The sequence below is a fragment of the Amia ocellicauda genome, chromosome 6, assembly GCF_036373705.1.
Source record: "Amia ocellicauda isolate fAmiCal2 chromosome 6, fAmiCal2.hap1, whole genome shotgun sequence".
Taxonomy (NCBI): domain Eukaryota; kingdom Metazoa; phylum Chordata; class Actinopteri; order Amiiformes; family Amiidae; genus Amia; species Amia ocellicauda.
The window spans coordinates 39608352-39634724 of NC_089855.1; the positions used below are offsets into that span (position 1 = coordinate 39608352).

At 42.6% G+C, this 26373-nt stretch overlaps 1 protein-coding gene across 1 annotated transcript in view; it reads right to left on the minus strand.

Moving 5' to 3' along the window:
- The window catches only part of LOC136751870 (voltage-dependent T-type calcium channel subunit alpha-1I), a 96131-nt gene that overhangs the window by 18651 nt on the left and 51107 nt on the right, over positions 1-26373 (minus strand). Inside the window, exons 17-26 of the mRNA XM_066707625.1 lie at positions 26170-26270; positions 25567-25690; positions 25086-25154; positions 21819-21997; positions 18170-18296; positions 7146-7271; positions 5098-5187; positions 3846-4038; positions 2995-3146; positions 221-330 (exon numbers count right to left, since the gene is read on the minus strand). Of these exons, the coding sequence (XP_066563722.1) occupies positions 221-330; positions 2995-3146; positions 3846-4038; positions 5098-5187; positions 7146-7271; positions 18170-18296; positions 21819-21997; positions 25086-25154; positions 25567-25690; positions 26170-26270 (1271 nt within the window). The remainder of the gene's footprint in view (positions 1-220; positions 331-2994; positions 3147-3845; positions 4039-5097; positions 5188-7145; positions 7272-18169; positions 18297-21818; positions 21998-25085; positions 25155-25566; positions 25691-26169; positions 26271-26373) is intronic.

The window sequence follows — 26373 nt, forward strand, 5'->3', positions numbered from 1 at the left end:
AACTGACTACCGACTACTATCTTAACTACTACTACAACAGATAATACTTCTACTACTACTACTACTTCGAAAAATACATAACTAGCTGATTACTATTGCTTCTACTACTACTACTACTACTACTACTACTACTACTACTACTACTACTACTAATGCTAAAAACAGTAAAATGTATGACTGGGTTGGTATGAAGCCCATCCTTGCAGGGACACAGCCCTACCTGTCTTTGAAGAAGCGTCTGAACCCGAAGGCGACAAGCTTGAGCACCGCCTCCAGGACAAAGGTGGCAGTGAAGAGGTAGTTACAGTACTTCAGTGCTGTCTCCAGGGACTGAGGGAGACACAGAGACAGTTGCACTGAAACTGTACTGTAGTGCATATGGGCCCAGACTGGAGCCAGCACTGTGTATAGCATAGCATAGTATAGAATAGTATATGGGCCCAGACTGGAGTCACACAGAAACAGAGAGAGAGTTAATATACAGGGACAACAATAGTGAGAGAGGGGACATAGTGACACAGAGAGAGAGAGATACACAATACACCCCCACAGGCTGGCCCAGGCAGACCCAGTCTGACTCTGCCCAATCCGGTATAACAACCAGCACCCAGACAACACCAGACAGCAGCCGCAGCAAAGCTACGCTGCCGCCCTCGCCCAGCCAGCCAACGCCGCCCCCTCTGAGCTGGGGCAGATCAAACAGCTCCTAAACATGCTTTGCACGAGGCTATTGATCTGAAGGACACAGCACTGGTAATGTACTGATAATTAAGAATATATAGATAGGATTTTGTGTTGTAGATAGCATTTTATTGCATTCAACATATAGTTATTTAGCTAAACAATAAATTAAAAAGTAAATGTTTAGAAGATAGTTAAAATCATTATGAAATCACTGTCAATCTGTAATTGCAACATCCAGGGCCTGTATTCCTCAACTTTTGGGCTGAAGAGTACAGACACTGATTTCCTAAAGAATATAGAGAACACAGACATTGTTATTTTGCAGGAGATGTGGTGCCATGAGGGCGTGTGCATGCGCTGTCCCTCAGGCTACAGGGAGGTCATAGTGCCCTCTCTGAAACTCAGCACAGTCCGGCACAGCAGAGACTCTGGGGGAATCATTGTGTGGTACAGAGGGGAACTGGCCGACTCAATCCACTGAATTAAAAGTCCCATATATGGCTGAAAATAAACAAAAATATCAAATTTTCCCAAAAAGATATTTACTTGTGTGCACCATACATCCCCCCTTCTGACTCTCCATATTACAATGAGGAATATCTCCCAACCTCCAGACAGAAATCTGCCATTACCAGGCCCAGGGTAATGTTGTGGAGACTTCAATGCCAGGACAGGCTTAGAGCCTGACTGCATCAATACACAAGGCCATACACCGATCAGTCATAACATTATGACCACCTGCCTAATATTGTGTAGGTCCCCCTTTTGCCGCCAAAACAGCCCTGACCCGTCAAGGCATGGACTCCACTAGACCTCTGAAGGTGTGCTGTGGTACCTAGCACCAAGACGTTAGCAGCAGATCCTTTAAGTCCTGTAAGTTGCGAGGTGGGGCCCCATGGATTGGACTTGTTTGGCCAGCACATCCCACAGATGCTCGATTGGATTGAGATCTGGGGAATTTGGAGGCCAAGTCAACACCTTAAACTCGTGATTCATCAGACCAGGCCACTTTCTTCCATTGCTCCGTGGTCCAGTTCTGATGCTCACATGCCCATTGGAGGTGCTTTCGGCAGTGGACAGGGGTCAGCATGGGCACCCTGACTGGTCTGTAGCTAAGCAGCCCCATACGCAACAAACTGTGATGCACTGTGTGTTCTGACACCTTTCTTTCAGAACCAGCATTCACTTTTTCAGCAATTTGAGCTACAGTAGCTCGTCTGTTGGATCGGACCACACGGACCAGCCTTCGCTCCCCACGTGCATCATTGAGCCTTGGCCGCCTATGACCCTGTCGCTGGTTCACCGCTTTTCCATCCTTGGACCACTTTTGATAGGTACTGACCACTGCAGACTGGGAACACCCCACAAGAGCTGCAGTATTGGAGATGCTCTGACCCAGTCGTCTAGCCATCACAATTTGGCCCTTGTCAAAGTCGCTCAGATCCTTACGATTGCCCATTTTTCTTGCTTCTAACACATCAACTCTGAGGACAAAATGTTCAGTTGCTGCCTAATATATCCCACCCACTGACAGGTACCATGATAACGAGATTATCAGTGTTATTCACTTCACCTGTCAGAGGTCATAATGTTACGGCTGATCGGTGTATATTCGGCCAGGCCCCTCTGTACATCACAACTCTGACCCTGCAATTAACAACAATGGAAGAAAACTAGTGCATCTCTGTCAGGCCCTGGGTATATACATCATTAATGGCAGGATCAGAGGGGACTCTTTAGGTAGATTCATCTACTGCTCAGCTCTGGGATCCAGTGTAGTGGACTATGGCATCACAGACATGGATCCCTCCTTAATAAATGCATTCACTGTCAGAGCACAACTCCCCCTGTCAGACCAAATCAATGTGTTCATAAAGAGAACACAGCAGGGTAACACACAGACACAGCCCTGTGAGCTGTACAACCTGAACCATTCCTACAGATGGGCTCCAAACAGCACAGAAACATATAGAGAAGCAATTGGCACTAATTAAATACAATCACTGATCTACACATTTACACAAACACAATATCAGCACTCAAAAACAGGTGAAACTTGGGCTGTAAATGATTTAAATCATATATTTAAAACAGCAGCAAATCTCAGGGACACAGGTACAACTTCACTTTAGCTAATATATATATTGTTATTTCTTTTTTTTATATAATGCTTTGGCAATACTAATGTATAACTCTCATGCCAATAAAGCAATTTGAAATTTGAAATTTGAAATTTGAGGGAGAGAGAGGACAGAGACAGACAGAACCGGGCACACAATGATAAACAGAATGAGAGGCAGCTGTGCTCACTCTGGGCTGGCTGTAGTGCTCCAGGGACATGGTGACCACATTGACACAGATGATGATGGTGATGAAGAGGTCCAAGTAGTGGCTGGTGCACAGGGTGTGGATCATCAGACGCACTGGGCTGTAGCTCGCATAGTATGGCAGCTTCTGAGCCTCTGAGAGAGGGAATGAGAGAGAGAAAGAGAGAGGGAAAAGAGGGAGGAGATGTAGGGGAGAAGGGGAGAGAGGTCGGCAGGGAGGGAGAGTGGAGAATGGAGGGAGACAGGAGGGAGGTGAGGATAAAGGGAGAGAGAGAGATTTTAAGATTTTAAGCAACACCTGGAACTGTCCCTCTCTCTCTCCATCTTCCTGTATCTCTACCCTGTCCCACTCTCCCTCTTTAAATGCATCTCTTCTTCACTTGTCTATTCTCCTCTCCTCTTTGGGCCCCTTCCTCTGCCTCACCATTCCCACCTTGTCACCCCTCCCCTCCTCTCTTCCCTTTGTCCTTCTCTTTCTGCAGCTCTTCTCTCATCTCCTGACACTCTACACTCTCCCCAGTCACCCCACTCCTCTTCTTGCTCTTTCTCACCATCTCTTCTTCCCTCACCCTTTCCCTCCTATCCCACCTTCTCTCTACCTCTTTCACTGTATCCCTTCTTCTCCAAGGGCCTTTGTCTCTTCAACTCCTGCCTCCTGTCCCCCTGTCCCACACACCCCTATCTCCTTACCCTCTCACCCCTCCCCTCCTCTCCTCTTTTCTCTCCCTCTCTTACTGCATCTCTGCTTCCCCTGGTCTCCTGTCCTCTCCTCTCTTTCTCACTGTCATCTCTCACCCTTTCCCTCCTCTCCTCCCCTCTCTCTCCCACCCTTACTGCGTCGCTTCTTTTCCAGGCGCCTCTGTCTCTTCTCCTCCCGCCGCTTGGCCTCCTCAGCCTCCTGGTGCTGCCGGCACTTGTGGAAGTTCTCCACCACCACACCCACGAACATATTGAGCACGAAGAAGCTGACGATCAGCAGGAAGGAGATGAAGTAGAGCAGCATCCAGGGGTTGTTGTTGGTGATGGGCTGAAAGAGAGGGAGAGAGGGAGGGAGCAGAGGGGGGATGGGGGAGGGAGGAGAGATGGAGGTAGGGAGGGAGAAGTTGGGAGATGGGGTGAGAGAGGGAGAGAGTAAAAGTAGGAGGGAGGGTATGGAGAGAGGGAGGGGGGTGAGATAGGGAGAGAGGTGAGAGCAGGGGTGAGAGAGAGGTAGGGATTATGAGAGGGAGAGGGGGTGTGGGGCAAATGGGGGGGAGGAAGAGAGAGGGAGAGAGAGGCAGGGGGGAGGGAGAAGAAGGAGGGAGTGAGGAGGTTTTCATCAAATAATTATCATGACTGTTCTGCCATTTCCTATGCCCTGCAATAAAGCACAGTACAGTACTGTGTGATATAGCTCAGTATGCTATAGTTCCGTACAGTTCAATAAAGACAAGCTTAATAAAGCACAGTTCTGTAAACTACATTATAACACTGCAGAGTGGGAGTGCCATACCATAGAATATAGAACAGTACTGTATGGTACAGTGTAGTATAGTACAGTAACAATACAATAAAGATAAGTACAACAGTTCAGTATAGCTTAGTACAGTAATCTTCATTGCTGTGTAGTACAGTAACCATGAATACAGTTCAGTACAGTGCAGTACAGTGCAGTAAGGTCAGAGAAGTACAGCACAGTGCCATTCAGTACATAACAATATAGCAATATACCATGCATTATATCAGTAGAGTTCATTATAATACAGTAAGGACAGTGCTATCCAGTAAACTAGATCATTAAAGTTAATTAATGTACAGTACAGGTACTTCAGTAAATGACAGCATAGTACAGTACATTACAGATCAATAGGGCACAGCACAGAAATGAAAGTCCCATTTATTAAAACTCATTTAAGAATAGCAGAGTACTGTACAGAATAGTTAATGGTACAGTACAGAAGAGTTAAAGTACAGGACAATTAATTAACAGTACAGTAAAGATAATTATAGTACATTAAAGTACAGTAGAGTTAAAAAAGTACAGTAGAGCAGAGAACATTAAAGAACAGTAGAGTACATTAAAATACAGTACAGTGCACAGTTTTACCTGTTGATCGATGCCCACTGCGTCCAGTCCGTTATACATGATATTGACCCAGCCGTCCTTAGAAGCCAGCACAAAGAGGGACATCAGAGCCTGCAGTGGAAATCACATACACACACACAGACACACACAGACAGTCACATACACACACACACACAGACACGCACATGCACACAAACACAAAGTCAAACAGACACGAATCCATAGACACACACACACACACACACACACACACACACACACACACACACACAGACACAGGTATGCGTTATTGTCAATGGAGATTCAGGCAAACATTCATAAGGAATCGCAAGCCCACCAACACCCACACAGACAGGCCTGGCCACAACAAGGAGAGAGCGAGAGAGAGAGAGAGAGAGAGGCCTGGCCACAACCTAGAGAGAGAGAGAGAGAGGGACAGACTGAGAAAGAGAGGGACAGTGAGCGAGGGAGAGGGATAGAGTTAGAGACAGAGGGACAGAGAGCAAAAGAGAGAGAGAGGGACATCTGGAACCGGTTTCTTCATACAGTCAACTTTGCCTTTAATCACTTAAATGTAGATTGAGAATACCAATTGCTAATCGCCTTGTTTCGGGGGGAATAAAAGTATTTAAACTTTTTAGGTGAACAGATGTGTTTTTGTGAATGGAATGTGGAGGGAGTAAGAGCAATCAGACTATTGGGTTCTCTGTATTATGAGTGCTTGAATACAGGCTTCTCTTTAAGCTGCATTGAAACGTTCTCTCTGCTTTTGCTGGCTGCACAATTCGGTAACTTCAGTAGGCTTGGATAGAAGATCTCTGCAGTGATCAGTACTAAATTAAATTTAAGTGTTGATAGACTTGCGCTTCACGCTCCATATACAGTACCTTGAAAAAGTAATTAATCCCCAACACTTTTTCCACATTGTGTTGTCTCATATTTAGAATTTTAATTAAATTAAATAATTCACACAATTTGTTGACGGACTCCACCTGTGTGAGCAATGTGTCGATCACCTGCTTTAAATTAATCTGTGAAGATAAAAACTGCTCTCTATGTATGGTCCAACAGTATGGTAGAAACTTTCAAAATAAATAATCCAAAGAGCATTTTATGCAAGTCAGGGATGTGATTATAGAGAAACAAGAATCTGGGGAAGGGTACAAAACCAATTCAAAGGCATTGAACATGCCTTGGAGCTCAGTGCAGTCCATCATACAGAAGTGGAAAAAATACAGAATCACCAACACACCACCTAGATCAGGCCATCCCTCTAAACTTAGTTGCCGGACAAGAAGTGCACTTCTTAGGGAAGCTACTATGAAGCCAACTGTGACTGAAAAAGTTACAAAAGTCATTGACTGCAATGGATAATAGACAAACAAACAATAGACAATCTCCAAACTTTGCTGCTAATTGAAGACTACTATTAGCTAAAACTGCTGCTACATAAAATATAGTTTTGTTTATGTAGCAGCTGTATTAACAAATAGTAGTCTGTTTGCACAAATACACTTTTTAAATGTTTTTTAATGGTCTTTGGTTGTGTGCTTTGGGAAAGGTGGTGGTTTAAGTCCTCACTCAATAAAATAACTTATAACACCCTGGGAGTGGCATAGCCCTCCCTCCTCCCCAGGACTGGAGCCTGACCACCCTGTTTTAACCCAGATTCACTACAAACTACAGTATGTACTCAATAGCAGTGACATTTATAAGCAGAAGAAGTGAGAAAGAAAGCAAAAGAGCACCTTGCAGAATAATAAAGTCATAACTGAGGACCAGTCAGTAGCTTTTTCTATTAGCAGGTGGGATTAAGTTATGTTTGAAATAAGGTGGGGACAAATGCATTTCATATTGCGTGGGGACAAATGCTGAATGCTGAATACTCTGACTCTCACATGCCTGTGAAAATCCATATTTTTGCATGAAGGGGGACAAAGCAAGCTCATGGAGGTTGGGTGGGGATACCCCTCCTGTGTTGCTGCCACACCCACTGATTTGTATTGAAATTGTTTGCAGCACAATGGTGGGTGAGTATATCTGTGCTGTTGTGTGTCAGGTGGTCTCACCTGGCCCAGGTTGTCAAAGTTGTACTTGTGATGGACCCACTTATAGCTGGCCAGCAGGCAGTCCGACTTGTTGGTGATATTCTTCACATCTGGGCCCAGGCAGTAGAAGAATTTGCCCTTGAAGAGCTGGAGGGGAGGTTGGATCACATGATCAGTTAGACAGGCGGGGTAGAATATTATTATTATTATAGTCACAGTCATAGTTATAGTGAACATCACAATAATATTTTGTATACTTAATGTTACTTCACATTTAAAACTTACCAAAGAATGGCAGATGTCAAAAGGAGTGTTGAGACCCCTGTTATACACAAGACAAGCTACTATTTACCCGGCATAGACATTCGATTCCAAAAATCACACACTGTCACATAAATTACTGTACATTAGTCTATTCATCCAAGCATGGGCAAGTGGGCTAATTCTAGTGAGGCTGTGAGTTGGACTACACTGATCAAAGTGTTTGCTGCAGATTGCTGATTTATTTCTCTTTTTGAATGTGCGATTTTGTGCTTACACAGCTGAGGACACAGCAACACTACATGTTGTCTATGGAGACTATAATTATTATCAAGGAGAAAGAATATGGAGTAAGAAACATTAACACTCGCATGACTTGATCATAATGACTGGAGTTGCTGCTAATTTTTCCGCAATGCAGGAAGTTATGATGCAACACATCCTGATACATACAGGCTTTTGACATCTGCCATTATTTGGTAAGTTCTAAATGTCAATGGTTTTAAAGTGGCATATATGAGATAACTGATCAGAAAGAACACTATACATCTTATTTAAAGTCTACAGCAACACATAAAGATGCCCAAAACCATCCTTTTTGCAACTGTGTCAGTTTACCTTTAATACTATAACACTTAACAACAGTGTTGATGTAAATTACAGTATTTACTACCAAACACCTCTGTAAATGGCTCCATGTAAAGCTGAGAAGGACACCAGTCTACATGTTTCTAGGAAAATCTAGGAAAGGCATTACTAGATTTCCTAGTAAGTAGTTTTTGAGGGGTTTTATTATATAAATATATACATTGAGTGTACAAAACATTAGGAACATCTGCTCTTTCCATGACATTGACTGACGAGGTGAATCCAGATGAAAGCTATGATCCTTTATTGATAAATCCACTTCAATCAGTGTAGATGAAGGTTGAAGATACATATTTTTAAGCCGTGACACAATTGAGACATGGATTGTGCATGTGTGCCATTCAGAGGATAAATGGGCAAGTCAAAAGATTTAAGTGCCGTTCAATGGGGTATGGTAGTAGGTGCCAGACACGCCAGTTTTGTCAGAGTTTGTCAAGAACTGCAAAGCTGCTGGGTTTTTCATGCTCAGGAGTTTCCCGTGTGTTTCAAGGACGGTTTACCACCCAAAGGACATCTAGCCAATGGCCAGTGGTCGAAAACTGCTCATTGATGAAAGAGGTCAAAGAAAGCTGACAAAAATTGTGCAGAGCAACAGACACTCCAGTACAAAATTGGTGCTGAAAGACTCATAAAATAATGCACTTGTCATACCTTGACACGAATGGGGTATGGCTGCTGACCTAACAGAGTTCCACTTTTTCCAGCAAAACACAAGAATCTGCGGTTGCAGTGGGCTAAGGAACGAAAACACTGGAGGACTGGAAAAACATTGCCTAGATTGATGAATCACAGTTTCTTCTATTCATCTGCTAACAGTTGTTTTCAGCAGGATAATGCCCCTTGTCACAAGGCTAGGATTGTCCAGGAACGGTTCCACAAACATGACAGTGGATTCAGCTTACTGCAGTGGCCTGCCCAGTCACCAGATCTCAATCCAATTGAGCATCTGTGGGATGAGATGGGATAAGCTATTCTGAATAGAGATCCACTACCAGCTAACTTGACACAACTGTGGGAAGCAATGGATTCAACATGGGCCAGCATCCCTGTGGAATGTTTGTGACACCTTTCAGAGTCCATGCCCAGACAAATTTAACCTGTTTTGAGGGCAAAAGGGGATGCACCTCAATATCAGGAAGGTGTTGTTTTGTATACTTAGTGTGTATATACACTCACCTAAAGGATTATTAGGAACACCATACTAACACTGTGTTTGACCCCCTTTCGCCTTAATTCTACGTGGCACTGATTCAACAAGGTGCTGAAAGCATTCTTTAGAAATGTTGGCCCATATTGATAGGATAGCATCTTGCAGTTGATGGAGATTTGTGGGATGCACATCCAGGGCACGAAGCTCCCATTCCACCACATCCCAAAGATGCTCTATTGGGTTGAGATCTGGTGACTGTGGGGGCCAGTTTAGTACAGTGAACTCATTGTCATGTTCAAGAAACCAATTTGAAATGATTCGACCTTTGTGACATGGTGCATTATCCTGCTGGAAGTAGCCATCAGAGGATGGGTACATGGTGGTCATAAAGGGATGGACATGGTCAGAAACAATGCTCAGGTAGGCCGTGGCATTTAAACGATGCCCAATTGGCACTAAGGGGCCTAAAGTGTGCCAAGAAAACATCCCCCACACCATTACACCACCACCACCAGCCTGCACAGTGGTAACAAGGCATGATGGATCCATGTTCTCATTCTGTTTACGCCAAATTCTGACTCTACCATCTGAATGTCTCAACAGAAATCGAGACTCATCAGACCAGGCAACATTTTTCCAGTCTTCAACTGTCCAATTTTGGTGAGCTTGTGCAAATTGTAGCCTCTTTTTCCTATTTGTAGTGGAGATGAGTGGTACCCGGTGGGGTCTTCTGCTGTTGTAGCCCATCCGCCTCAAGGTTGTACGTGTTGTGGCTTCACAAATGCTTTGCTGCATACCTCGGTTGTAACGAGTGGTTATTTCAGTCAAAGTTGCTCTTCTATCAGCTTGAATCAGTCAGACCATTCTCCTCTAACCTCTAGCATCAACAAGGCATTTTCGCCCACAGGACTGCCGCATACTGGATGTTTTTCCCTTTTCACACCATTCTTTGTAAACCCTAGAAATGGTTGTGCGTGAAAATCCCAGTAACTGAGCAGATTGTGAAATACTCAGACCGGCCCGTCTGGCACCAACAACCATGCCACGCTCAAAATTGCTTAAATCACCTTTCTTTCCCATTCAGACATTCAGTTTGGAGTTCAGGAGATTGTCTTGACCAGGACCACACCCCTAAATGCATTGAAGCAACTGCCATGTGATTGGTTGGTTAGATAATTGCATTAATGAGAAATTGAACAGGTGTTCCTAATAATCCTTTAGGTGAGTGTATATACATACAAACATAAGTTATCATCTGACATCACATGCCTGTGTATTGTGCAAGTATCTGAAAAGAAGGGGCTCACCTTTCACATAAGTATTTATTTATTGGGAGGTGCTGTTATCCAAGGTGACGTACAGTCATTATTACCTTAAGGCTATACAGTATTTTAAGGAATTACAGTAGGCTTCAAATCAGATCAAGTATGATCATTTCCGACCTAATCAAAGTAACTACAATAATTCTCAACAACTACAATCCTAATACAACTGAGCAGGTAGAAGATAAAGTATGGACAAATTAAGGATTCAATTATGGTGCATAACAAATAGGATTAGATAATATGGCAATAGTTACATCAGGGTTAGATCTATGTCTCAAGTATTGTAGATATAAGGCAGTTTAAGTGCAGGGTTATACCAGTATAATAAGAAGCAATAGTAAATTATAGACAACTGACTCAATGGAAACGTATACTACAACGCTGTGCAATATTGAAATAAAATGTTACACATGTAAATTGCCCTCAAAAAAGCTGTCTGGAATATAACTATACCAATTGTGTTCAATTTCCTATTACTGTATTTGTATTTTAAAATGTGCTACATTTTCCTTATGTATTCCCTTAAATAAATGTTTTAATGTGGTACAATACTTTTTTTTTTTTTTTTTTGGGCAGGGGGATCCGCTCTTAGTATTCTTTGTTAGTGTACAACACTAATTCTGAGGTTTAAATGTAAAAGTTTGGGTGAACTCGCTTCGCTGAGGGAATGACGGTCTGGCACCGGATGCAGACCGACAACCCCCGCACTGTGTACGGGGAATGAGCCAAGGAGCTGCTGCAGAGGTGGTGATAGGGGTGGCGGTGGGATGTGAAATAATGAACTCTGGGGACATGTGATAAGGATGGGGTATTTATACCTTATTGGGCAGAGGCGAGAGCTGAATCGGAGTTGTCATCTCACGAAATTAAATTATAAATTCCAATTAGTTCGAAATAGCCTAGGTATGTTTGTGTCTGTAAATCACCGTCAATCATGAGTATAACTTAGAAATCAACAGTGAGTTATGTCTGACAGTGTAAAATAATAACTGGTAATGATGATGACAAATACGACAATGCATATTTTTTTATTTACTATAACTGAAATCCATTTTAGCCTACACATAATCTGATAATAATACTGTAATTTCAATTACAGCATTTTTTTTTAAACAAACAAATATTTGTCAGTCTGGTGCCAATCTAGTGATTCTATATCTATGATTTTAAAATTTTCTTCAGGGTGGATATATGTAGCCTATTTGTACTCATAAGTAGTAGAGACCAGTCAATAAGCATTAAAATGTCTCATATTTAATTTGGCAAATTGTATATTTTATTTAATATATATTAATACATAAGAACTCTTCCACTTGACCACCGATCCTGAAGCTGGGATTTGTATTGGCACATTCATTTTAAACAGCAACGGCAGAAGAAACAGGACATTTCTAAAGCATTTTATATTTAGGGAAGTATTTAAGTTACCAAGTTGCACTGCTGATTTGTATCTGTTTTTGTGAGAACACATGGTGTGCAATAATGACTTACTTATTGCCTTGTTTAATGAAGGTACTGTAGAAAACATTGAATCAACTTGTTAAATGTTTCGCTATTTACAGTTGAGTTCATTACAACGTTTATTTGCATAATAATTAGCTGATAATAACTCAGTTACTATAAAAAATCAAATCAAAATAAATCAAACACAACACATCTGTTTCCTTTTCAAACTGTTTCGGCAACTTCCTACATCCTCTGTAACTCCTCCCAGCAAACCAGTTATTGACCATAAACAGACCATAAACTTTTTCAGGTTAGTTTGTTAACACAATGGTGGCTGTATAAAATAAGAGAAAGGTGGACAGTGAATGATGTCCGTTCCAAGACTGGTGGCTCTGTAAATATTTTTTACAGAACATAAAGCCAAATGTGTTTGCTAAATTTGCCAAGAAGCAGTTGAAATAATGAAATAATTAAATGTCAAAAGACACTATGGTGGAACAGAAAGGATGCAAAAGGCCAAAGATTTGATGGCTTATTTTCAGTACAGCAACATTTATTTCTCAGAGATAAAGAAGCTCAGGAAAAATCCTATTGCATGAGCCATGAAGTGGCACAACTGATTCCACAACATGGAAAACCTTTCAATGAAGGGGATTTTATAAAGGAGTACATCTGCAAGATAGTTGACATTGATTGTCCAGAAAAGAAGCAGGAGATTCAGAATATCAGCCTAGCAAGGAATACTTTAGTCTGGATGATAGAGGATTTGGTGAGTAACATACAGGACCAGTTGTCTGAAAAGGGATGCCATTTTGACTTTTATTAAATTGCTTGTGATGAAGAGCACTGACACCACTGACACAGCTCAGCTTCTTATTTTTGTACGAGGGGTTGACGATTCCGGGCCTTTGTGGGACAAGGGGGTCTGATCTGTTCATAAGAACATAAGAACATAAGAAAGATTACAAATGAGAGGAGGCAATTTGACCCATCGTGCTCGTTTGATGTCCATTAATAACTGAGTGATCCAAGGATCCTATCCAGTCTGACTTTAAATGTTCCCAAATTTTCAGCTTCTACCACATCGCTGGGGAGTTTGTTCCAGATTGTGACTACTCTCTGTGTGAAGAAGTGTCTCCTGTTTTCCATTTTGAATGCCTTGAAGCCCAATTTCCATTTGTGTCCCCAGGTGTGTGTGTCCTTGCTGATCTGGAAAAGCTCCTCTGGTTTGATGTGGTTGATGCCTTTCATGATTTTGAAGACTTGGATCAAATCCCCACGTAGTCTCCTCTGTTACAGGGTGAAAAGGTTCAGTTCCCTCAGTCTCTCTGAGTAGGACATTCCCTTGTTCGAAGCAGTGTCAGCTGCATTTCAAAAGTTTGATTTGCCTTGTGAGAAGGTATGTAGTGTAACAACAGATGGCACCCCAGCAATGATGGGAGAGTGAAATGGGATGGCAGCTTTGAATTTCAAGAAAGTTGAAGTAGTGGATGGTCAGGCTGTTAAATTGCACTACATAATTCACCAGGAAGTCCTGTGTGTGAAAGTTATAAAATTGGAAAATGTACTGTGTACAGTTGTGCAATCAACTTGATTAGGTCAAGAGCACTCAATCACAGGCAATTATAAGAATTTCCTCTGTGAAGCAGAAGTTGAATGCAGTGACATAACGTATCTATGAAAGGTTGGCCCTGTCATGGCACAGCTGATGGTGAAGGCTGGATTGTCTCATCAGTGTTGGCAGCTGTGTCTTATTTGATGCTTTGCACCAGGTAGTTAGATGCGACTATGGCACTGATGTAGACGGCAATCAGCGCTCTCACCACAGCCGTGCCTCACCTTATTTAACCCCCTTTTAATTTCTTTCAGGCAGACCCCACACCACAACAGCCAGTAGTAAGCTTTGGAACATCTGTGAGATTACCTGTCCTTTTTAGTTTAATTTGCCTTTCTTTTGTTAGTTTTGTATTATATTTTTAAAACTTCTCTCAGAGTTTGAAGGCTGAACTGTATTAGAAGGGATACAGTTTATTTATTTTTCGTGTAAACAAGTTGATTAATAAAGATGGTGACCAACCCGAACCCTCTGTGTTATCATCCCCCCACATACCTTTCCTGGTAGTCCTAGGACCAGATTGGTCTGACTTTCTATCTTATCTTAGATATGTGATCCTAGGCTCTCTGATTTTGAAGTGCGTGGGGTTACTCAGGGCCATGGAACCAGGGGTGGATCTACAGCTGCCCCCCTTACTGTAGTGCTTGCCCCCCCATTTAAACTGCCACCCTAACTTCAGTTCCTAAAATTATAGGCCTGTGAGAAAAAGTTTGTCATTATATTCATAAGCTGCTGAAACAACTGAAACAAAAAACAAATGTAGAGAAAATCTGTAAGTGTAAATTCCCCCCTTAGGCTCCCCAAAAAACGTAGCTACAGCACTACACCAAATGGGCACAGTGGGGTTCCCTCACGTCACGTCCATCAATCTGGAGGTGCACTGCAGAGAGGAGCGACTGAGCTGCGCTGTATCAAAAGATAAAGTCAGATGTGCTTCTCCATTTGAAGTTCTACCAAACACATACAAATGTAATGCTAAATTAAATTAGTATATGTAATATTCTGTAATATTAGTATATATTTTTGTTTTATATACAGTCCATAGTAAAGAAAAAATGAGCTGAGATGCACCGTTTTGCAGTGTTAAACGCTGCAATGTTTAGTTTGAATTCATAACATTGTGCGGGGACTGTATAATCTTACAACTGACAGTGAGGATAATGCTTTGATCATTTTTATTGTAGGCTATTTATTAGTCTCGTTGTGGTCCTAGTACAGTGTATTTATTTACATTGATTTTAACCAGATTCTTTTACTACTGTAGGTCAGAATTGTGCTATATGAAAAAGTAAAAAGGGAGATATTTCCCGCTTTTTCAAAAAGAAAATGCCCAAGAGTGGATAGGAGGAGCAAGAGAGACCAGAAGACCAGAAGAATCCAGAAGATGAGGAAATGAGTGAAGGGGAAAAGAGAGAAAGCAAAATGAATGTGAGGGATGAAGATGAGGAGGAAAGTGATTCAGAAGGAGTGACAGAAGCAGGGAGTGATGAGGAAGAGACAGATGAGGACAGGGAGGTGGCTGGTCCTGCTGCAGTTCCAGCTGGATCACATGGTACGTTTTCACTCTCTGTTTATATAAATTCCAGTGCAGTAACATACCATATCGTTTATTAAAATAACCCAAAAATGTTATTTTCTATTTTATGCATGTTCTATACAGCCATAGGGTTAGATGAAGTTGTATTGCTAAATGTGCAAATGTGTACCGTTTCAGCAGTAATTATGATCAATATCAATATATATTCCTATTCTGGACTCAATGATCAGTGAGATGGACAGGCGCTTTTCATACTCCAGCTGCAACATAATGATGGGCATACAAGCTTTAAACCCATCAAACAATGACTGAAGAAATGTAGAAATTGTTTTGTTAGTGGCTAAAGCATATGACTGTAATTTGCAAGACAAAAAGACTTCTCGAGAGAAACAAAGCAAATGGTGAAGTGAACCCATCCAGTCTGACAGAGTTTGTGAAGTTCCTGGCTCCTTATAAGCAGGTTTTCTTTGAACTTTATCATCTGTGCAAAATTGGTATTGTTTTGCCAGTAAGTAGTGCAGGGTGTGAGCGCAGCTTTTCAACATTAAAGCTTGTAAAAAATTACCTGCATTCAAAAACGGCAGATAACCGTCTGACGAATTTAGCTGTTCTCAGTATTGAGAGCGTGATTTGGATATGTTTGTGTGACAGGACGCTGTCCGTCACCGCACGGCTGCTGCTGGCGCGCTGATTGGGTGCTCATTGGCTGCAGCCGTGTTGTCAGCTGGAGGTAATGAGCACCAAAGCGATTGTGAAGTCAGCAGCAGCAGTACTTCGTGTATTTATTCTCTCTTTCCTCTCCCTAGTAGAAGGTTGTCCGGAGAATCAAGGACAGAAGCCCAGTCGATAAAGCTGCCCTGAGCTCCCATTTGTTTGTTTTCTTTGTCTATTTACGTTTTGTGACTTTCTTTGATTTGTGTTTTGTTGCAGCAAGAAGTCGACTTGTGTTACCCAAACCCTCAAAAAGGCCCTAACAACGCCAATACAGAGACAATCACACCAGCACAGTTTTTTGTATATGTTGTGTTGTCATGAAGAATCTTGGAGAAGTGTTATTATTGTTGTATATATTGTTGTTAGAATAAATATTGTTTAAACATATATATTTTTAATTCATTTACATATAGAAGTACAATTTTATTTTTATTGTATGGGGACTCCCATGCCACTCTACCAAAACCTCTTGCCACCCCTTTGCCACCCCATGTAAAATTTTCTAGATCCGCCTCTGTATGGAACTAGGAGGAAAGCACCTCTAATAGCTGCTGGAGATGAGGAGTCCGGGCAGGGTTCCACTGAGGCTCTGGTTCACTCTTGGAGCAAACAGAGGCAGGGATTGGGAACGCACACTTCTGATCCAGCTAGGGTTACTGAGAGAGGTAGTTGTCGCATGACAGCTCCACGAATCAGGGAAGACTCCACATTCTCCCAGCCTGCGGACTTTGTCCTTGTCCAGTCACAAGATGACACCTTGAGTTGCCTGTATGATCAAGTTGCGGTCATCGATGGTCAAGTGGTGAATCCTGACAGAGCCCATAGCTACCCCCAGTTTCATATTTAAAAAGATTTGTTATATGGGGTGGACCAAAGATGCAATGGGGAAGAGTTGAGTTGAGTTGCTTTGTGTTCACTTCTGCACATTCAGTATCACAAGACCTTAAGGAGGATAACTGCTCACTTTTTCCGGCTGAGGGTTAACAAAGTGCCAGAAAAACAGCAGGAGTACAGTGCTGTGGGCCCTGATAATGAATTGTGATAATGAATAGTGAGTGTGTCTCACTATGTAAAGCAGACAGAAGAGGGGGTCTGCTGGGGTTACACACTCCCCCGTCCGGTAGGCAGCTTAGATACACATACATTCACAGAGTTCCCATGGGTAACTGCATAGTCCATCCCCCTCTGGGTGGTTTCTCTTTCTTGGATAACTGGGGTTGCATTCGCAACCTATTGTTACGTGTACTTGCACCTGGGGATAAAGTACTGGTGCTACTCCCAACTTCCTCCTCCAAGCTACTGGCTAAGTGGCAAGGGCCCTTTGAGGACACATGCTGCTTGGGGGATGTGGATTATGAGTTGTATTACCCAGACTGATGCCGGGAAAAACACCAATGCTCCCAGCACTTGAAAACTTGCAGTCATTCAACTGCAGTGTGATGACATTCTCTGCAGCTGCCATCAAGATCTCCCTTTGACAGAATTTTACAAATCTCTGGACAAGACATGTAATTGTTTGGTTCAATATATATATGTGAGAAGATGTTTTCTACAATGACTTTAAACAAGAATCGCCTGAGATCAAGTCTGATTGATGCTCATCTCTGTGTCATTCTGTGACTCACAGCCACAGATCTCACACCAGACATCAACCAAGTCTCAGCTACATAGCTTGCATTAAAACATCACATCTAGACACTTCATGATGAGTTTCAACAACCAAGTTTCAACAACCAAGTTAGTTAACAAAGTGTACGTAGGGTCAGGTTATATTATACTGAGATTTATTTATTTATTTTGGCAGTGATGTGTGTACATGGTGTATATCATACTGATATAGTAACACACATGGCTACATGGGACATATTAAGCAACACAAACGTGCACTTCATACTGGAACGCAGTTTAATTCTCTCGCAGATAAATAATAATGGAAAATATCTAGAATACTTAACTTATTGTCAGTGTTAATCAGGATCATGATACAGGGAGAAGTCATACACATTTATTATTTTTGTTAATGTGCTGCCCAAAAAACAAAGGAAACTAGATTAAATTGTAATGATAATTTGTTTGATAAAAAAATATATATATATGTCCCAGTTTCTACTTTTGAAAATCTGGTATGTTTGAGTGTGAGTGTGCTGCCCAGTAATGGCCTGCCATCCAGTCCAGGGCATCCCCTGCATTGCACCCTGTGTCTGCTGGGTTGGGCTTAAGCTAAACATGATCCGATACTGGACAAAGAATGTGTTGCCAATGGATGGAGGGATAGTTACAGAGGTAACAAAAATAACATTGTGCTAACGTTGCAGTACATAGTATGTGACTCTGGAGAAAGTACTGTACCTGCACCCCCAGGATGCCAAAGATGATGAAGAAGGCACAACAGATCAGCACGATGTTCCCGATTGGTTTAAGGGATGAGATCAGAGTCTCGACCACCAACTTCAGACCTGGAGCCCGACTGATCACCCTGAGAGAGAGAAAGAGAGAGTGTGAGACACTGGAGTTAATACTAATCAGCACTGGTGATTGAGTGGGAGAGAGATGAAGAGAGAAAGACAGACTGGGGTTAACACTGATCAAAGAGGGAGAGGGAGAAAAGCACAGAAACCCTGTGCAACACAGCAAGACACTGAGAGTCTACAGTCAATTTTGAACAATGAGCCAGAAATAAATTCAGTCACCACTGATTAAAACTGATACAGAAATAGACTGGAGTCAATACTGATCAATACTGAATCACAAATAGACTAGAGCTAATACTGATCAATACCGAGACAGAGAGAGAGGGAGAAAGAGATGTAGACAGAGAGACACATAGTGAGAGAGAGTTAGAGAGCCAAACTGGATTAAACACTATATCAATACTGATATAGATGGTTTCATAGCATATGACACATATTTTTCATGTATTCAAACTGGCAAAATCAAGGTGAATTAACTCAGCGTCTCCTGGTTTTCATTGCAAGTAGAGACCTTTCCCTCTCTCTCAACTCAGTTCAAGGTGCTTTATTGGCATACAATTAGCAGTGCTGCCAAAGCAATACATAATACAAAATACATACACACACATGAAAATATATTTCAAAAACAAAATGTTTTATAAAATACAATCAATAGATACATTATAGCATTACATTTAAGGTTGAAAACAAGAGGGGGACAATTATAAAATGTAATTCTGCTAATGAGTAAATCATAGAAATACACACACATATATATATAATATATATATATATATATATATATATATACATATATATATATATATATATATATATATATACATATACATATACATATACAGTGAGGGAAAAAAGTATTTGATCCCCTGCTGATTTTGTACGTTTGCCCACTGACAAAGAAATGATCAGTCTATGGTTTTAATGGTAGGTGTATTTTAACAGTGAGAGACAGAATAACAACAACAAAATCCAGAAAAAAAACGCATTTCAAAAAAGTTATAAATTGATTTGCATGTTAATGAGGGAAATAAGTATTTGACCCCTTCAACTTAGTACTTGGTGGCAAAATCCTTGTTGGCAATTACAGAGGTTTCTTGTAGTTGGCCGCCAGGTTTGCACACATCTCAGGAGGGATTTTGTCCCACTCCTCTTCGCAGATCCTCTCCAAGTCATTAAGGTTTCGAGGCTGATGTTTGGCAACTCGAACCTTCAGCTCCCTCCACAGATTTTCTATGGGATTAAGGTCTGGAGACTGGCTAGGCCACTCCAGGACCTTAATGTGCTTCTTCTTGAGCCACTCCTTTGTTGCCTTGGCTGTGTGTTTTGGGTCATTGTCATGCTGGAATACCCATCCACGACCCATTTTCAATGCCCTGGCTGAGGGAAGGAGGTTCTCGCCCAAGATTTGACGGTACATGGCCCCGTCCATCGTCCCTTTGATGCGGTACAGTTGTCCTGTGCCATTAGCAGAAAAACACCCCCAAAGCATAATGTTTCCACCTCCTTGTTTGACGGTGGGGATGGTGTTCTTGGGGTCATTCCTCCTCCTCCAAACACGGCGAGTTGAGTTGATGCCAAAGAGCTTGATTTTGGTTTCATCTGACCACAACACTTTCACCCAGTTCTCCTCTGAATCATTCAGATGTTCATTGGCAAACTTCAGACGGGCCTGTACATGTGCTTTTTTGAGCAGGGGGACCTTGCGGGCGCTGCAGGATTTCAGTCTTTCACAGCGTAGTGTGTTACCAATTGTTTTCTTGGGGACTATGGTCCCAGCTGCCTTGAGATCATTAACAAGACCCTCCCGTGTAGTTCTAGGCTGATTCCTCACCGTTCTCATGATCATTGAAACTCCACGAGGTGAGATCTTGCATGGAGCCCCAGACCGAGGGAGAATGACAGTTATTTTGTATTTCTTCCATTTGCGAATAATCGCACCAACTGTGGTCACCTTCTCACCAAGCTGCTTGGTGATGGTCGTGTAGCCCATTCCAGCCTTGTGTAGGTCTACAATCTTGTCCCTGACATCCTTGGACAGCTCTTTGGTCTTGGCCATGGTGGAGAGATTGGAATCTGATCGATTGATTGCTTCTGTGGACAGGTGTCTTTTATACAGATAACGAGCTGAGATTAGGAGCACTCCTTTTAAGAGAGTGCTCCTAATCTCAGCTCATTACCTGTATAAAAGACACCTGGGAGCCAGAAATCTTGCTGATTGATAGGGGATCAAATACTTATTTCCCTCATTAACATGCAAATCAATTTATAACTTTTTTGAAATGCATTTTTCTGGATTTTTTTGTTGTTATTTTGTCTCTCACTGTTAAAATACACCTACCATTAAAATTATAGACTGATCATTTCTTTGTCAGTGGGCAAACGTACAAAATCAGCAGGGGATCAAATACTTTTTTCCCTCACTGTATATATATATATATATATATATATATATATATATATATATATACATACATACACACACACACATTTTCTTTTCTTTTTTTAATTAGAAAACAACAAAAGTAATAAGAAAATCAGATCAGATGTCTTTGTGTCGCCCTCTCTGATTATGTCTCTCTCTGCCTTCCTCCCTCTCAGTCTCGCACTCCCACTCTCTCAAAGCATGTCTCTCTCAGTTAGTGAATGAACCCAGTAATTTGATCAATCAGACACCTAAAACACTGTGCAAAATCCTTTACAGTTTACAACTGGCTTTCAAAGATGCTATGGACTCAAGGTGCCACTGCTTATGAAACACACTTGGCAGCCTAGAGGGAAGATAATTCAATAATTCCCCTTAATCAGCCTAATCAGAGGCCAATTCAATTACTGCAGGATTTGGAACAAACGACAGAAGGTTTTGCAGACCTCTAGGAATCGAGGCTGGAATTTAACCATTAGATCGACTAATTTATTTTTCAATCAAAAGAGATCAAAAAACAAACCCAACTATAATTAAATTCACAATTCGAGGTAATTAGGAGTGGAAAACAGCTGGATCTCCATGAGAATAACAATCACTCCAATCAAACTTAAAATGTGATGATCAAATAACTTTTAAATCCACCGATAAGTAGAAGTAAACTGCAGCCTTTAGGACCACGTGGACCCTCCACAAGCCATTCCCCCCAATACTGAAACAAAACCTAGGCACGTGAGTTGATGTAAAATAATAAAAAAATATATACCATACAGATGCCTGCAAAATGTTGTGCTTGATGTGTATGGTTCCAGAGGTAGCCCTATAAGACGTGCAGACAACATTATTGTGCAACAATCAGAGAACATTACCAACTCCATGTAGTCGGTCAGATGTGAGGACAACATTTTTCTTACATTGTCTTTGTGAGAACCAAAATGCAACCAAAGAACAACCTCACATAAGCTTGCCAGAGTGAAATGTGTCAGCTGAGATAGGAATAAGGAATAACAGATCACACAGATTGGAAGGGGCCTCAGGTCAGGTCTGCAGTGATTCTAACCCGGCTCCCTCACTTGTGTCTCTCCTCAGCTACCCCCCACCCTACCTGAGAGGGCGCAGTGTGCGTAGCAGCCGCAGCACACGCAGCACGCCCAGGATCTTGGCCCCGCCTGCCATGGACACCACAATGTCAATCAGGGACACAAACACCAGGAAACCATCCAGGATGTTCCAGCTGCTGCGGAGGTAGGCCTGTTCTCCCAGGTAGAGCCCCATCGACACCACCTGCAAGCACACACACACTGCCCATCAGCATCCTCCCTGTTGTGCACACACAGACCAGTGCTGACTCCAGTCTGGGCCCCTATATTATACTATACTAGAACATAAGAACATAAGAACATAAAAACATAAGAAAGTCTACAAACGAGAGGAGGCCATTTGACCCATTGTGATCGTTGGTGTCCATTAATAACTAAGTGATCCAAGGATATTATCCAGTCTATTTTTAAATGTTGACAAATTTTCAGCTTCAACCACATTCCAGGGGCGTTTGTTCCAGATTGTCACAACTTTCTGTGTGAAGAAGTGTCTCCTGTTTTCCATCTTGAATGCCTTGAAGCCCAATTTCCATTCGTGTCCCCGGGTCCGTGTGTCTCTGCTGATCTGGAAAAGCCCCTCTGGATTGATGTGGTCAATGCCTTTCATAATTTTGAAGACTTGAATCAAGTCCCCACGTAGTCTCCTCTGTTCCATGGTGAAAAGGTTCAGTTCCCTCAGTCTCTCCGAGTAGGACATTCCCTTCAAACCTGGAATAAGTCTCGTTGCTCTCCTTTGAACTGCCTCTAGAGCAGCGATATCTTTCTTGAAGTGTGGAGCACAGAACTGTACACAGTATTCCAGATGAGGTCTAACTAGTGCATTGTACAGTCTGAACATTACTGCCCTTGTTCTAAATTCTACAGTTTTAACAATATACCCTAACATCCTGTTTGCCTTTTTATATTTATTATATATACTATACTATAGTCCATACAGCGCTGGCTCTAGTCTGGGCTCCTATACCATACTATACTATAATATACACTCACCTAAAGGATTATTAGGAACACCATACTAATACTGTGTTTGACCCCCTTTCGCCTTCAGAACTGCCTTAATTCTACGTGGCATTGATTCAACAAGGTGCTGAAAGCATTCTTTAGAAATGTTGGCCCATATTGATAGGATAGCATCTTGCAGTTGATGGAGATTTGTGGGATGCACATCCAGGGCACGAAGCTCCCGTTCCACCACATCCCAAAGATGCTCTATTGGGTTGAGATCTGGTGACTGTGGGGGCCAGTTTAGTACTGTGAACTCATTGTCATGTTCAAGAAACCAATTTGAAATGATTCGACCTTTGTGACATGGTGCATTATCCTGCTGGAAGTAGCCATCAGAGGATGGGTACATGGTGGTCATAAAGGGATGGACATGGTCAGAAACAATGCTCAGGTAGGCCGTGGCATTTAAACGATGCCCAATTGGCACTAAGGGGCCTAAAGTGTGCCAAGAAAACATCCCCCACACCATTACACCACCACCACCAGCCTGCACAGTGGTAACAAGGCATGATGGATCCATGTTCTCATTCTGTTTACGCCAAATTCTGACTCTACCATCTGAATGTCTCAACAGAAATCGAGACTCATCAGACCAGGCAACATTTTTCCAGTCTACAACTGTCCAATTTTGGTGAGCTTGTGCAAATTGTAGCCTCTTTTTCCTATTTGTAGTGGAGATGAGTGGTACCCGGTGGGGTCTTCTGCTGTTGTAGCCCATCCGCCTCAAGGTTGTACGTGTTGTGGCTTCACAAATGCTATGCTGCATACCTCGGTTGTAACGAGTGGTTATTTCAGTCAAAGTTGCTCTTCTATCAGCTTGAATCAGTCGGCCCATTCTCCTCTGACCTCTATCATCAACAAGGCATTTTCGCCCACAGGACTGCCGCATACTGGATGTTTTTCCCTTTTCACACCATTCTTTGTAAACCCTAGAAATGGTTGTGCGTGAAAATCCCAGTAACTGAGCAGATTGTGAAATACTTAGACCGGCCCGTCTGGCACCAACAACCATGCCACGCTCAAAATTGCTTAAATCACCTTTCTTTCCCATTCAGACATTCAGTTTGGAGTTCAGGAGATTGTCTTGACCAGGACCACACCCCTCAATGCATTGAAGCAACTGCCATGTGATTGGTTGATTAGATAATTGCATTAATGAGAAATTGAACAGGTGTTCCTAATAATCCTTTAGGTGAGTGTACAATAGCCCATATAGTGCTGGATCCAGTATGGGCTCCTATACTAGACTATACTTTACTATACTATACTATGCTATACTACACACAGTGCTGGCTCCACTGTGTCCCCTGTACTAGAGTCCAGACAGAACTGACTTAAAATGAATCAAAATTAAGAGATTTAAAAGCAATTGCATTTTTCACACTGTAAACAAAATGAGTCAGTGCTGACACAAATGCATCTGCAAAACAGAGAGATAACAAAACAGCACTGTACTGTACTAACAATGAGAAACACACACACACACACAGAGGGAGGGAGGGAGGGAAATAGCAGCACTGCAGTATACCGTTCTATAGCTTGCATACTTACTAGTCTAATCCACTGGCAGTGTGTGTGTGTGAGAGAGAGAGAGAGAGAGAGAGAGAGAGAGAGAGAGAGAGATGGAGAGAGAGACAGAGAGAGAGAAATGGAGAGAGAGACAGAGAGAGAGAGAGAAAACAGCACTGTACTGGATGTAATGGGAAATTAGGGGCCTCCAAATTCAGTTCACTAATTCTGAGCTGTAATGAACAGCCTTGAGCACTAAGAGACCTCAATGGTTAACCCAGGGCTCTTAAACTCCCAAGCGAGTGTCCAGCAGGAATGTGATTACAGTTATTACACCTCAGATGGCCCTCTGGAATGCACAGTATTGGGGGAAACCAATCTAATCCCATTCAGTCACAGGGGGGATCCTGACGACTAAACACAAACATCTAATGTCATAGAGACAGGTTTATTTGAAAGCCATTGATACAGACAGTGACTGGGCCAGCTACTCGTGGCATTACAGGAGGACTGCACAGAGAGGGGGTTGGGGGGTGGGAGGATGGGGTGAATACAGGCACACTGACTGACTCACTGACTGCTGGCTGGACAATATAATACATTATTACTGCACTGAGAGAGAGAGAGAGACAGAGAGAGAGACAGATAGAGAGAGGAGGGGAGGGGAAATGCAGGATCTCAAGTAAGCAAAGGTTTCTAATATTATTTGGATAGGTACATACCACCCCCCTCCCCCCAACACACAGGCCACCTTTTACCTTCAACGTCATCTCGGCCACAAAGATCGCAGTGAAGATGTAGTTGGAAATGGTTAGGAACAGCCGCTCCTGTAAACAAACACACACAGACACAGAGAAACACACAGGGAACATCAAGAGATGTTCAGAGTCTGGGCTTGATTGTGGGTGAGCTACAAGGCTTGAGGAATTAATTGAGTTGTGTGAGATATTTGGTCAGTGAGACAAATTATAGAAACATTGTTGATACATTTTAAAACAAGGACTGTGGAACTGCAACAGACATCGATGTGCAAGTTGTGGGACAAGGGGACCTCCAGTTCTGGTCCTGGAGAGCTTCAGTACAGTACAGCACAGCAGGTTCTCCAGCCCTGGTCCTGAAGGGCTGCATTACCAGGGTTGTACCAGTGCTGGAGACCATGCTGTACTGTACTCTCCAGCTCTCCAGGACCATAGCCCCCTGCTGTAGGAACTCAGGCTGGATGGGGGGGCTCTCACTCACCAGACTACCCTGGAGAATCTTGGGCCTCTCCAGAGCCACGGTGATGCAGTTGAGGAAGATGAAAGCGAGGACCACGTAATCAAAGAGCTTGTGGGCGATGATGCTCTGACACAGCTGCCTGAACCTGAGAGAGAGAGAGAGTACAGAAAGAGTGGCATGAGAGGGGGAGTAAGAGATGGTGGAGAGTTAGGGGAGAGAGATTGGGGAGGTGAGAGAGAGCAGAGAGAGAAAATGAGAGAGAGAGGGGAAAGGGGAGAGAGAGAAGAGAACACCAGGAGAGAGAGAAAGAGGGATAGATAGAGAGAGGATTTCTATATTTAAAATCTATTGGAAATGAGTAGCATTTAAAATACATATATTATTATTATTATTACTACTGAATGCGGAGGGTTAGGAGTGAAGAAAAAGGGAGGGAGCAAGAAAAGGGTGAAGCGAGGAAGAGATGAATGGAGAGAGGAGAGGGGTGTGAGAAGGAGGGAGGGAGGAAGGTGGGGAGAGGTGAGAGAGAGGACAGAAAGAGGAAAGAAGAGAATGAGAGTGAAAATGGGAAGAGGTGGAGTGAGGGAGAGAGGGAGAGCCTCATATTGTGTAGGCTGGGCTGACCTGTTCTGTGGGGAGAAGAGATACACAGACCAGTCGTCTCTCGCCTCGCACCAGTCAGGCTTGTACACCTCCATCATCTTCTGGATCCGAAAGCACAGGCTCTGAAACACAGTCCATTGAGACACTGAGAAACACACACACAGTACTGCCACACACACACACACACACACACACACATAAACTCTGCACTGCCACACACAACAC